The following is a 12,282-nucleotide window of genomic DNA, read 5'->3' on the forward strand; positions in this document are numbered from 1 at the left end:
ACGGAGGCACAGAGTCCCCGGACCGCGGTTTGTCTTGAGGAAGTGGAGGAACCAGGGTGAGAACCCAGGCTATTTCAGAAGCCAGTTGGGTCTCAGCTTCTGGGAAGTTCGGTGCTAGAGCGAAGCGCAATATGGGTGGCACTGCATGAAGAGGCGCATGGCCTCTGCGAGGGCTTTGTTTTGGTGCCGCCCTCCTGGAGGCCCTGGGCCTCCGCTGGGCTTTGGGAAGGGTCTAGCCTGCGACCCGGGAGGCTGCGGGTGACCCCCAGGTTAACTTTCAGGGCCTCTGGCCCGCCCGCCAGCTGTGTCCGGGTCCTTGGGTGGCCCTTCCCGCCGGCAGGTGCGGCCTCTGCGCGCCCCGCCTCGGGTCCCCAACAGCCAGGTCCCCAAGAGCCAGGCCCCCAGCCCGCCGCGGCCCCGGTCTGCGGGAAGGGGCGGGCCGGGGGCGGGGCCTTGGCCCAGGCGGCACCCGCACCCCGCGCTCCGGCGGCCGGTGCGGCGGCCGGGCTGGCGGGGGCGGGGCCTCGGGCGGGGCGCGGCGGCGGGGCCGTAGCCGGAGGACGGGGAGGAGGCGGCGCGTCCCCAGAGGCGTGCGCCCGGGCCGGCCGCCCGGCAGACGGACGGGCGCGGAGAGGGAGAGGGCCTCGGGGAGGTGAGGACCGGGGATCGGGGGCGGCGCGGGCCCGGGCGGCAGCGGGCGGAGCGGGGCCCCGGGGGGCGCGAGGACGGGCGGCGGCGGGCCGGGCGCCGGCTGCGCTCCGGGGTCGGCCCCAGACCCTCCTCCGGCCGGCCGGGCGCGCAGCGAGCGTGTCCCGGCAGCGGAAAGCGCAGCCTCGGCGCCCTGCTCCCTCCGTCCCTTTCCTTCCCGCCCCGCGGAAAAGAAACACCCGGGAAGGTACAACAATAGCGGGGCCCCCGGGACGCGGCGCGCGCCGGGCTCCCACGTCGGGGGCGGGGGCCGGGGTGGAACCGGGAGCGGCCGCCCCACCTCGGAGCCCCGGACCGGATCGCGCCCGCGGAGGGTGGGGCTGCCCGTGGCGCCGGGCTCGGCGGAGGCGCAGGGAATTCCCAGGAGTGAAGCATTTGGCAAAAGTCTGGCAGGCACCATCCGGCTGCCCACCGTTGCCCTCTCCGGGCGGGGAAACTGAGGCGGAGGCCACCATTGCGACTGGACCAAGGTCAGACTGTAAAGCGTCTGTCCCGGTCCGGGGAAGGGACCCCGGTGTCCGGCGGGCTCTGCCCCTCCCCGGGTTCTGTGGCCGGGCCGGCGTGCGGGGTTTTGATAAATCTTTGTTGTGTTTGTTTTAGAAATCTGCTGGCATCGGGGACCGCCTCGGGGCTCGGAAACGCCTACCGGCTTCGCGTGTACCTGGCGGGGCTGGGGCTGGCGGCAGCTCCTTGACCTCCCATCATGGGTGGAAAGCACTTTTCCAAGAAGAAACCCAAGCAGTGGCTGTTAGCCAGGGGCGATTCGGCTGCTGAAGGTTTTGACAAAACCTGCCCAGTCCCCAGTGGGGAATCCGAATGAGGGAGAGGGCACAGACACCTTCACTGGGAAGCCAAGGACATTTCTGTATAATCAGCGGATGAAAGGATTTTCTCAGACTCTTTCCCCCTTTTCCTGGAGGATTAACCCACCGCAATCTGTAATTCCCGTGGAAACCGCAAGGCACACGAGGTGGCAGGAGCCCAGAGGCGCCTGCAGGATTGTTCTGGACCCTTTCTTTGCATCGGGGAGTTGAATGCGCAGCCACCCTCCCGGTTGCCTCCTCCTGCTGATCTCTCCTCTTTAACCTTTCCTTGTTTTCCGAGTTAAGTTCTGTTTCCAAAAACCGTCCCCCGGAGCTGTGAGTGGATTGCCAGCGATGAGAGATTAAGTCCGGGGAGAGGAGGAAGCGCCCGTTGTTGTGACTTCTCTCCGCTGCCGACATGAAGTGCTTTCTCCCGGTGCTGAGCTGTCTGGCTGTGCTGGGTAAGTGGCAATGCTCTCAGCGCGACCGACCGATCGATGGGAAAGTTTAACCTGCTGTTGGTTCCTGTCATTCCGTGTGGTTCTTTCCCATCAACACCAGGAGATGTCGAGACACCGAGAGGCGGCCGGCGTGGCACGGGTTGAGCGGCCCAGGTTGTGTGGCACACGGTTGGATGGGGGCACTAAGAGGCCTGTTTCTGGCCGGGGAGGAACAGTGGAATGGCGTGTGTGGTCTGTAGGAAGGAACATTTGCTGCCCTTAAAGGGTCTGCCCCAGGCCTTGCAGGGCTGAGGTTCCCCCATCTGCCCCTCAGTGGTTTGGGGACTCCATGTGGGTTGTGGGCTGGTTCCTTGCGGTATTACAGATGCGCCTGAGTGTCTTCACCTCTGTGATGGTCCGTGGAAAGCCTTCACCCGACGTGGCAACATTATCCCTCCCGTGTCCCGGAGGCTGGTGTGGTGATGCTGATGGGGTGTAGGCGTGGCTGGAAAGGTGATGCTGATGGGGGGCAGGTAGGCGTGGCTGGAAAGGGGTTGGAGGGATGCTTTGCCCTACCTAAGTAGTTTGCACACAAACACGTGTTTGAAGGTACTCATCGTATGTCCCCTCCCCGAGGAAGCTGGGATTGTTGCTCTGGCGGGAACAGAGGCTGGAGGGATTGAAGCTGTGTGGTTTGGTAAGGTATTAGGATTGGTTTTTGTGCCCCACAGACGGTCAGAATGCTTAGAGCTGGACGGAGACACTGGTGCTGAGAGGCAAACCTTGGACACCTCTCTTAAGGCTTCTCTTCCCAAATTCAAAACTACTCTCCCTGCCATTGAGCCCCGTCTTCAGTGAGGTGTGTTAGGACACATTGGGTCTCGGAGAAGCTCCCTGGCCAGGATCTGTCTCTCTCTCTGCATTGCCTCACACGTGGGCACACCTCCCACCTGCCCGCTCCGGATGGCTGGGTCCCCTCTGTCACTGCTGCCGGGGTCTTTGCACCTCCAAGTCCAGGTTTCTGGTATTGGTGGGGTTTGTCCGTGACCTGCTGGCAGTGGAGATTGCTTTCATGCCTTGTCTACGCCCTGGGGAGAGCGCCCAGGTGGGTGGACAGAGAATGGAGCCTGGGGTTAGAGAACCGGGTTCCAGGTTTGGCCTCACCGGGACTGACAGGATTGACGGGATTGGCGTCTGAGCCTCCATAGCCTGGGACGAGGCCTCCAAGGGCCTTTCTTGGCAGTGAAAGGCTGTGAGTCTTCTGAACATCTTGACCGTTTTAAAAAATGTCTGAACACATCATAAATGTGTGCAGTCAGTGGTTTGCAAACTTGGGTGCAGGTGTGGATCCCTGGGGGAGCTTTTAAAAGTCCAGGCGCGCCCAGCCATCATGGCTCGATGGCTAAATAAGCATGGACCTGTGAGCCAAGAGGCCAGGGTTCGATTCCCGGTCAGGGCACATGCCTGGGTTGTGGGCTCGATTCCCAGTGTGGAGCGTGCAGGGGGCAGCCGGTCAATGATTCTCTCTCATCATTGATGTTCCTATCTCTTTCCCTCTCCCTCTCTAAAATCAATTAAAAATATATATTAAACATAAAAGTCCAGGAGGCAACCCCAGACCAATTCAACCAGAGTCTCTGAGAGGATAACTCAGGCATCCGACTTTGTTGTCCTAGGCAATCCCAGTGCGTAGCGCGTGAAGGAAGCAGCGTGTTAATTCATTGGTGCCAGCCCGCCCTGCCCAGCGCATGCACACACCCCGGGCCGGCGGCAGACCTCTGCCCGGGTGCGCGTTAGGACAGTGTCTCCCGTGTGCTCAAGTGGACTCAGGAGGCAGGAAGCTCTCTGCTCGCCAGTCCTAACGATCCCATTGCCACTTGTGATTCTCTGTGTGTCATTCGCTTAGCGTCGGGGTGTAAGTCAGCAATTAGTGATTCACGTGGATTCGGGAGGACCAACAGGGAAAGCCCTCCGGGAGGATCCAGTGTGGGCCAGGCCGTGTGGCGAAGGCGGGAAAGAGGCGGGGTGGTTGGGTGGGGCCCAGGACTGGGGGAAGCATTGATGGGGAAACGAGGAGATGTGACATTTATGCCTTTTGTTTCTTTGGGCTGCTCAGGGACTGTCAGTCCTGCTGCTTCCTGTGCCGGCCGCTCTGTGGAGTGGCACCTGGGCTGTCGTCTTCCCTTCATGCCAGCCTCGCCTATAAACAGGTGCTGTGGAGGACAGTGAGCCTCAAGGTGGCCTTGGAGGGGGCTGGTGGCGGGAGCCGGACGTAGTGAGAGCAGGGAGGTTTGGAGCTGTGGACACACGTTCATCTCTGCCTGGTCTTTTGGGCGGGACATCCCCTCCTTTCTCCTTCCTCAGGGGCTCAGAGCACGGTGGAGGGGACCTTGGAGAGCAGAAGGTATCTGGAGAGGGGACATAACCCACGGTGGGGTCTGGTCTTGTTTCCTGCTTGCAGTCTGGCGGTGGAGTGATTCATGGGGCAGCGTTCTTGCTGTGTCATGCAAATTAATGTGTAATGTGACTTGGAAACAGCAAAGAATCCCCGGGTTTTATGCCCATGTGAGTCACACCCTGGAGTAAAATTGTGTGTGTGTGAGCAGTAGGGTAAGGCCAAGTGCTCTGCAGAGTGAGACTGCTCCGAGGTGCAGCCAGCCTCCTGAAGAGCAATGTGAGTCAGGAGACACTGGGGGATTCAGGGTGGATCTCCGAGATGCACATGGTGGCCCCTCTGACATCATTCGGCCCGTGTTTTCTGCTCCCGGTTCCTCCCTTTCTCCTTGTCTGGATGCTGGTTCCTGCCCTCTGGACCACTGTCTTGTTTCTTCCTGTTGCAGCTCTGGGTTCCCACCCCACTGGGGAGCCATTGGCTGCCACAGCCACCCTTGTTCCAATTCTGAAGCCTGGCCCTGGTTGAACCATGAGGAGGAGAGTAAAGTTCCACCGCTGAGAAGGGGCAGAAGGAGAGAGAGAGAGAGAGAGAGCTGGTTGTGGCTGTGCCTGGGAGCAGCCTGTGTGAGCGACAGTGACACAGGATGATGACAACTGGGTGGGAGAGACAGACTAGGATTTGTGTCTGAGGAACAGGGAGGGAACTATCAGGAAAGATGAATATGAGCGTTAGGCACATAAAGCAAATTTCGATTTTGCATTGCCAGGAAGAGTTATGCCTCCCAGCCCAGTGCTGATGCTGCAAACAAGACGAAATCGCTTTAGAAGTGTTAGCAACAGAACACTCCCCATGGAGGCGGTTGGGACCTCTGTGGATCTACTCAGAAGAGCGGTTCTGTAGTCTTCTCAACGGGACAGGATTTCGTTCGGAGAGCTTGGGAAGCCTTTATTTGAAGAGGAGGGGCTCAGGAAGCGATCTCTTACTTCCCAGTTAGTTAGGAAGCTTCTTGGGGGAGAGACCAGACGGTGTTTCCAACCGAGAGAAGGGAACTTTGATGTCCTGTGGGAGTGTGTCCAGAGGCAGGGCTGGGCTGATCAAAGGCCGAGAGATAAGGCTGAGTGAGGAGTGAGGTGGGTCAGGGCCCTCTGAGGAAGGATTCCGAGGAAGGATTCCGGGATTCCGAGATTCCGAAGGGATAGATGAGGGTAGTGATGAAAGAGTGAACAAACACCCATCTCCCATCAGTAGTCCCAGAGGGAGTGCACATCCCTTCCCTGGGGGCCTTCTGACTAGGGTGTCTGAGGAGGGAGTTCTTGTCTGGCGGATTAGCATGGCTGGGATGCCTTTCAAGTGTGTGATCGTGGAGTCACCTCTGGGCCCCGGGGCAGTGTTAAGATCATCGTTTTGCATTGCAGCGAGATAAAAACAGTGCCAATATCACCTCTCCTAACTCAAGCCCTTACTGTGAAGCAAGCCCCATCTCATTAACTCCTCAACACAACCTTGCTGGGTAGAGAGACCTTGTCTGATCACCTTTCTGTAGATGAGGCCCAGGGAGGCGGAGGAACTTGCCTGAGGGTCATGTACCAGCTAGAAATGCGCTCCTCGGCGGGAGGATCCGGGCCCCTTCTGGCTTGCCCCACGTGCACCCAAGGGCATCTCATGACCCCGATGGCTGAGCTGAGAGGGAAAAGGGTAGGTAAAGGGCAAGCCATCTTAATTTCAGGACACTTCTTGGGAAGTTATACACACCACTTCTGCTTATATTCCCATTGGGTAGAATTTGACCACATGACTATACTTTGCTGCAAGGGAAGCTGGGAAATATTATTTTTAATTCTGAGTGTCCAGGTGCGCAGCACAAATCTAGAAATTCTATTACTGTAGAGGAAGTAGAGAAGGATTTTGGGGGACAGCCACTGCTCTCTGGTATAGCCACAGAGCTAGCCAGTGGCAGAGTGGGGTTTCGAAGCCAGGGCCATTTGGTTCCAAATCCTGTGTTCTTCCATCCAACACGCTGTGCCCTCTGGGAGCGTGATGCTTTGTAGGGAGGGCACGAGCTAGAGGAACCAACAGTAGTTCCATGGGAGGCAACGTAAATCAGCACGTAATTAAACACTAAACGTTGTGGGGTTAGCCGTAGGACTGTAGTGTTTATAGAATGCTTATGCGCCAGTCCCTGCTAAATGGTGTCCGTGGCCTGACCTTCTGTAGAAAGCACCGAAGAGCCCTCCCCCTCTGTCGTGTTCATTGCTGTAGCCCCAGAACTCAGCCTCGTGCCTGGCGCAGGGTAACAGGTGTTCGGTTAAGTTGTTGATGAACGAGGTCGGTATTGTTTCTGTGTTGACTCCCTCAGTCAAGATGGGGAAATTCAAGGCTCAGAGAGTTTAAATCCTTTTGCTCAAAGGAACAGAACTAGAAATTGGCAGAGCTGGATTGGAACCCGTTTTTTTTGGCTCTAGTGCTCACGCCTTTACTTCCCCAGGCAGGAGTTCTCGAACCTTTTTTTGTGCCATGGATCCCTTGGCAATCTGGTGAAGCCTCTAGACCTCTTTTTAGGATGACACTTTAAAGGGCATAGATACAAATGCATAGGATAACAAAGAATATAAATTGTATTGGAGCATAAGTTATCAAAATATTAAGAGCCAAGGTTATGATGTAGCATTTAATAATATTACAGAACAAGGTCTAACAGTTACCATAATTTGGGCCTAATGAAAGTGAACATGCTATTTTTTAAATTTTCTTTATTAAGATATTACATATGTGTCCTTATTCCCCCATTACCTCCCCCCTCCCATTCTTGCCCCCACCGCCCCGTTGTCTGTGTTCATTGATTAGGCTTATATGCATGCATCCAAGTCCTTTGGTTGATCTCTCTCCCTTACCCCCACCCTCCCCTACTTTCCCTGAGGTTTGACGTTCTGATTGATGTTTCTCTGTCTCTGGAACTACTTTTGTTCATCAGTTTATGCTGTTCATTATATTCCGCAAATGAGTGAGATCATATGCTATTTATCTTTCTATGAACATGCTATTTTTGAGGTCTCTGCATGTATCTGTTGTGACTCAGTCCTGGGCTACATTCATAATCAAAGGCTCTGTTAACACGCACTGAGAGGTAGTGCAGATAAAGATGTCGGGGGTTTTGTGTGTTCTTTTTCCCCCCATCAAGTTCACATCCATTCTGAATGCCATCCACAGACTGTGACGTTCGATGTCGGTGGTGGCTGTTGGGCAGAGGATTGGGGCTGCGCTTTCAGAGGGCAGGGTTCGGAGGGGGAGGGCATTCTCTCCCCAGCAGAGTCCTGACAATTCAGAGTCAGACTCATAACGGTGCTGGAGTCGCCCTTTAGAGACTAGAGGAAGGACTGTCAGTGGCTTTAGTACCAGTTCACGTGGGACCACGTGGACACGGAGGACTGGCTTGGATGTGTTGAGTTTGGAATCCGGGCTTAGCTTGGTTCCCTGGAGCCCCGGCCTGGGCCCTGCATGAAGTGGCCCCAGGTACTGGCCTTCCAGGGTCCCGGCCTTGTGCGTCCTGGGTGACGGCTCCTTGAGTCACATTTTTAGGTTTCTTTGGGAGCTCCTCATTCGCCACGATTGGACACCTGTTTCTTTGCTGTTTCAAAGGGAGCACAGCTATTCCTCCTAAAGAGTTGGTTTTTTTACTTTAAGGAAATTTAGGACACCTGTGTGTGAATTCCCCCTGATTTCCAGAGGAATGAATGGCTGCATCACAATCAAGCTTATAGTTGTAGGAAATCACATGGCCAAGTTCCCTCATCAAGAACCCTTTAGCGAGGGGGCCACAGTGGCGGGCGTCTAACAAAAGCCATGGCAATGGGCTTCGCATAACGCATCCTCAGTGAGGCGGGACTGGGCTTTTATTTTGGGATCTCTGCTTTCATGAAGGCACAAATCACAAGGCGTGGCAGCCAGGGTTTCTTCTGGAAGACAGCTTCCAGGCCACCGGCAGCCCGGGCGCTGCTGCTTCCGCATCTGTAATTACAGCGGCAGAAGTGCATGATGAGCCTCGGGGCCCTGCAAGATCCTAAACCAGAGATTAAATTATATTCCTTCTGCCCAGGCTGGAAGCTCATGTGGTCAGATGTCACATGCGCCTTAAAAAGCTTTATAAAAGCGTTATAATAACTCGAGTTGAAACAAAGTTTCTGCCTAGCCCTCTTTTAACTCTAATTAAATTCACTTGGATGCCCCACCCACCACCATCCAGGTGACCCAGGCGCTGCTGGACACCCCCCCCCCCCCCCACGAGGAGATGATCATCTAAGGCCAGAGGTAAAGCGGGAGAGTACAGGGCATGGTGACAGGCCTAACATGCATGAGGATGCTATCCAGGCCCGTTCGTGTCTGCACAGTGTGTTTGCCCATGAATGGGTTGCATTGGTGACCTTGATTGACTTTCAGTAGGAAGAGGAACAGGAGACCTAGAGTTGAGTAATTCATTGCTTCAGGTCAAACCATATCTATCCTGTCCTGGCCAGGTACAACGACTCCATTTTTTCGTTTTATTTTGTTTTTGTTTTTAAAGACGTCCAGAGAATGACATTTCACAACCTCTTGGGTGCAACACTCGCATCAGGAAACCTTAATTTTGATTTGAATGAAGTCATAATTTAAAGCAGCAGACAAAGTGCTTTAGGGTAAGCGTAAACAAAAACACAGCCATGAAAGCTTGGTTTCAATTTCACAAAGCAGCCTATACTTGAAAGCTTTATTTTTTTAATTTTAATTTTCCAACAGAGATCACAGTTGACTATAATTCTGTTGTTAAAAAGTCAGATAGTACAGACAGAAAGTAAAATGTGAAAGTTCCCTGTCTTCCCATGCCCCATATGGAGTCTGATATATATTCTTTACAGTTTGATATACACATATATTTTTCTGACAGAAATGGAAACATACAGAATATATTGTTCAACAACTTGATTTTAAAGGGGTGATTTACTTCCCTATTTTTTTAGGTTTAATTTTATGGTCAAATCAGAATTGATTTGGTTACTTTATAGCTAGTTGAAACTGTAATTTGTGAAATTACTGGGGAGCCGTGAGCCTCATTCAATAGCTATGTAATGGGATAATTTTGTCTTTATCAAGGGCAAGAGTCATAATAAAATCACTACCCTTAAATTTGAATGTATTTTACAAAAAGAATTGATTTGTTTATTCTGAATATTTTCTCCCAAAACACAAATTTAACAAGCTAAGCATGCATATATTTTATTGACTAGTTTAGTTCTAATTTTGAATTAAAATGAAGACTATTTAAAGCTTGTTAAGAGGACAACCACAAATGCTGGGTTTTGTGTCTGATTCAATCACGTGTCCTTGTTTGTTCACAGACTAGAACAAAAGTCGAGAGTTTTCCTGACTTTTCAGTTCCCAAATGATTCTCCCATTTAGAATGAACTGGACCAGGGCACCTCCAAGGTTGCTGACTCTGACAGTCAAAACCTTAAACCCAAGAAAGAGAACTCTTTTCTCTAGTCCTGCAGAAGCAGCTCTTGCTATAAAAATATTATTATTTATTTTAAAAAAATATGTTGTTTATTTCAGAGAGGAAGGGAGAGGGAAGAGAGAGAGAGAGAGAGAGAGAGAAATATCAATGATGACACGCTCCATACGGGAGCCCACAACCCGGGCATGTGCCCTGACTGGGAATTGAACTGTGACCTCCTGGTTCATAGATCGATGCTCAACCACTGAGCACACTGGCTGGGCAAAATATTATTTCAAAGTGTGGGTTACTTCTCAGGTTCACGGCTGTGACTTTCTTTAAAACCTCAGGAGCCATTGGAGGTTCCCCTTTGGACCCGATTTTTAAAATAGTCGCTGTTTGGAGGGATGGTTGCTGGATTCACATACCACGGTCAACCCTTCTTAACCATCCGTTGACCTGCTATACCCGTCCGGAGACCACCGCTCTGTTAGAATCTTCTTATGGTACTTCTCTAAGAAGACTTCCACGTGTTTATTTACTCGATATCTGCGTGTCTGCTCCGAGCGCTCATTGTCCTGTCATCTCACATAAACGGAACACGTTAAGTAGTCACCTGATATGTATTTTAATCTTTAACAAATAGATTAATTAAGAACACTGGCAATAGGGAACTCTTTTCTCTCCCTAAGGTAAGTCTTTTTTGTTATTATGACTTAGAATCCTTTCTTCCTGTTTTGTTCTCTTCTCTGGCGGCTGAGAATGAGGAATAGCACCAGCCGCCCCCGACGAAGGGCCCTTCAGGAGGAAGAGATGAATGGCAGGGATGGGGGAGGCGGGGGAGGAGGGTCCGTAAGGGCAAATTCTTCCTTTTGAAAATCCGTGAGTATATTGAGGAGTGCCCTTATTAACTGCCGGGGATGCTGTCTCGGCTATGGGAGCTGGGAATGTCATACTTAGCCCTGCATTTCTAGGGAGCCAGAACAAGTGAGAAACAGAACGGTCTCATGCTTCCCCGCAGGGAGGAGAGCGCATGCGTCCCAGGCTTTTGGAGGGCCCTTCTGCTGGGGTGTGCTGGTGCTGGTGGTACTGGTGCTGGTGGTGGTGGTGATGGTGGTGGTGGTGGTGGTGGGATGGTCGCTTTTTCTTGGCTCTGTACTCGGCCGCTCTGAGTCCTTCCAGAGTGACTCTTCTCAGGAAGCCATGGGAGGGGAGGCTGAGGGACAGCTCAGGACCCTGGCCGGTGGGAGGCTTGTCTCCCAGAAGCTGCTCTGGGGGTCAGCTCAGTGGGGTGCAGGCTCTTCACCCCAGGGAGGCACCGTGCCAGGTAGCCTCCCCCTTTGCTTCAGCCCTGAGGAGACATCGCTTTGCACTTTTCTCGAGTGTCACCTCTTCTGCACGAGTCCCCGAGTCTGCAGGTCCCAGGCAGGGGGTGCGCTGGGCCCCGTGGAGATGGCTTTAGCCCCCAAGCAGGTGGCTGCTGCTCCTGGGAGCCGGCCTGCAGGGCCGTCCTCCGTCCACAGGCAGTGCTGTGCCAGGCCTTTCTGGTTGTCCTGGTTGGTTTTGCTCCACAGTGGCTCACTGTTGGTTGGAGAAGGATGGTTCTCTGTTGGTTTGGAGATGGATGGTTTTCCATTGGTTTGGGGATAGGTGGCCTGTTGGAAACACTGCTTCACAGATGGACACGTCTGTTCGCTTCTGAGAGGAGTCATTGTGTAGACAGATTCGTTCTAGGCTTCCTCCCTAAACAGACAGCCCTTTACGACATCGTTTAGAGATGATTTGCTGAACTGTTTCTTAATGTCTCCTGATGTTGCCGAACAGTTTTGCAATCTGCCTTCTGGCGTTTTGTTACAAAAGACCAAGCCCGCATTCCCAGCACCCTGCCCGCTCTTTCCCTTCCCTCCGTCGCTGCGGGTGATGGATGGCCCGGAGCTGGGTGCTCAGCCACGTCCCTTCTCCCTTATCACAGGCCTGTCACAAACCCAGCCCTTCCGGGTAGCTCCCCTGGGCAGTGGGCATCTGGAGGGAGAAAGTAGATCGAGAACTAATGTGCCTCCAGACTTGAATTTTCTTTGAAGAATCTTTCTGGATCTCTTATCTGAAAGGGGAACTGTTCCGGAGGTGAGGACCGGACTGTGTTGGCCTGGGAGCAGGGAGAATGGACGGAGGGCTGGAAACCCCCTTAACGGAAGAGGATACTGGTGTGTGTCGTCTTTGTTTTAATGAAAACATTACATGGTCCAAACATTGGCCTTCCCACTGGTGACCCCATCACAGAGCTGTCATTTCCCATCGTTGGAATTTGGGGAGAGCCAGGCCTCATTGGAGCACAAGGCCACTATTCAAGCTTTGGTGGGAACTAAGTAAATGTGAGCCCCGAGGACCGGCAGTTATGGTGGATTTATGATTACCGTGTTTGCCGCCTCGTCATGATTTATTCAGCAGCCCCATGTCCCTGCGCTGGTGCGG

The 12,282-nt window shown here is 53.4% G+C and overlaps 1 protein-coding gene across 5 annotated transcripts in view; it reads left to right on the forward strand.

The window, feature by feature from the left end:
* Nucleotides 1-529: 529 nt before the first annotated feature.
* IGSF3 (immunoglobulin superfamily member 3) overlaps nucleotides 530-12,282 on the forward strand; it is an 81,708-nt gene continuing 69,955 nt past the window's right edge. For 3 of the 5 annotated variants that reach the window (XM_084866381.1, XM_084866384.1, XM_084866385.1), the window contains exons 1-2: nucleotides 530-652; nucleotides 1,309-1,972. In XM_084866381.1, coding sequence (XP_084722507.1) covers nucleotides 1,930-1,972 — 43 coding nt within the window. In that variant the 5' untranslated portion in view covers nucleotides 530-652; nucleotides 1,309-1,929. Of the gene's footprint in view, nucleotides 653-788; nucleotides 896-1,029; nucleotides 1,179-1,308; nucleotides 1,973-12,282 lie in introns of those variants that run through there. The other 2 variants (XM_084866383.1, XM_084866382.1) reach the window with 2 other exon arrangements.

The sequence above is a fragment of the Pipistrellus hanaki genome, assembly GCF_964339955.1.
Source record: "Pipistrellus hanaki genome assembly, chromosome: 18".
Classification (NCBI taxonomy): Eukaryota; Metazoa; Chordata; class Mammalia; order Chiroptera; family Vespertilionidae; genus Pipistrellus; species Pipistrellus hanaki.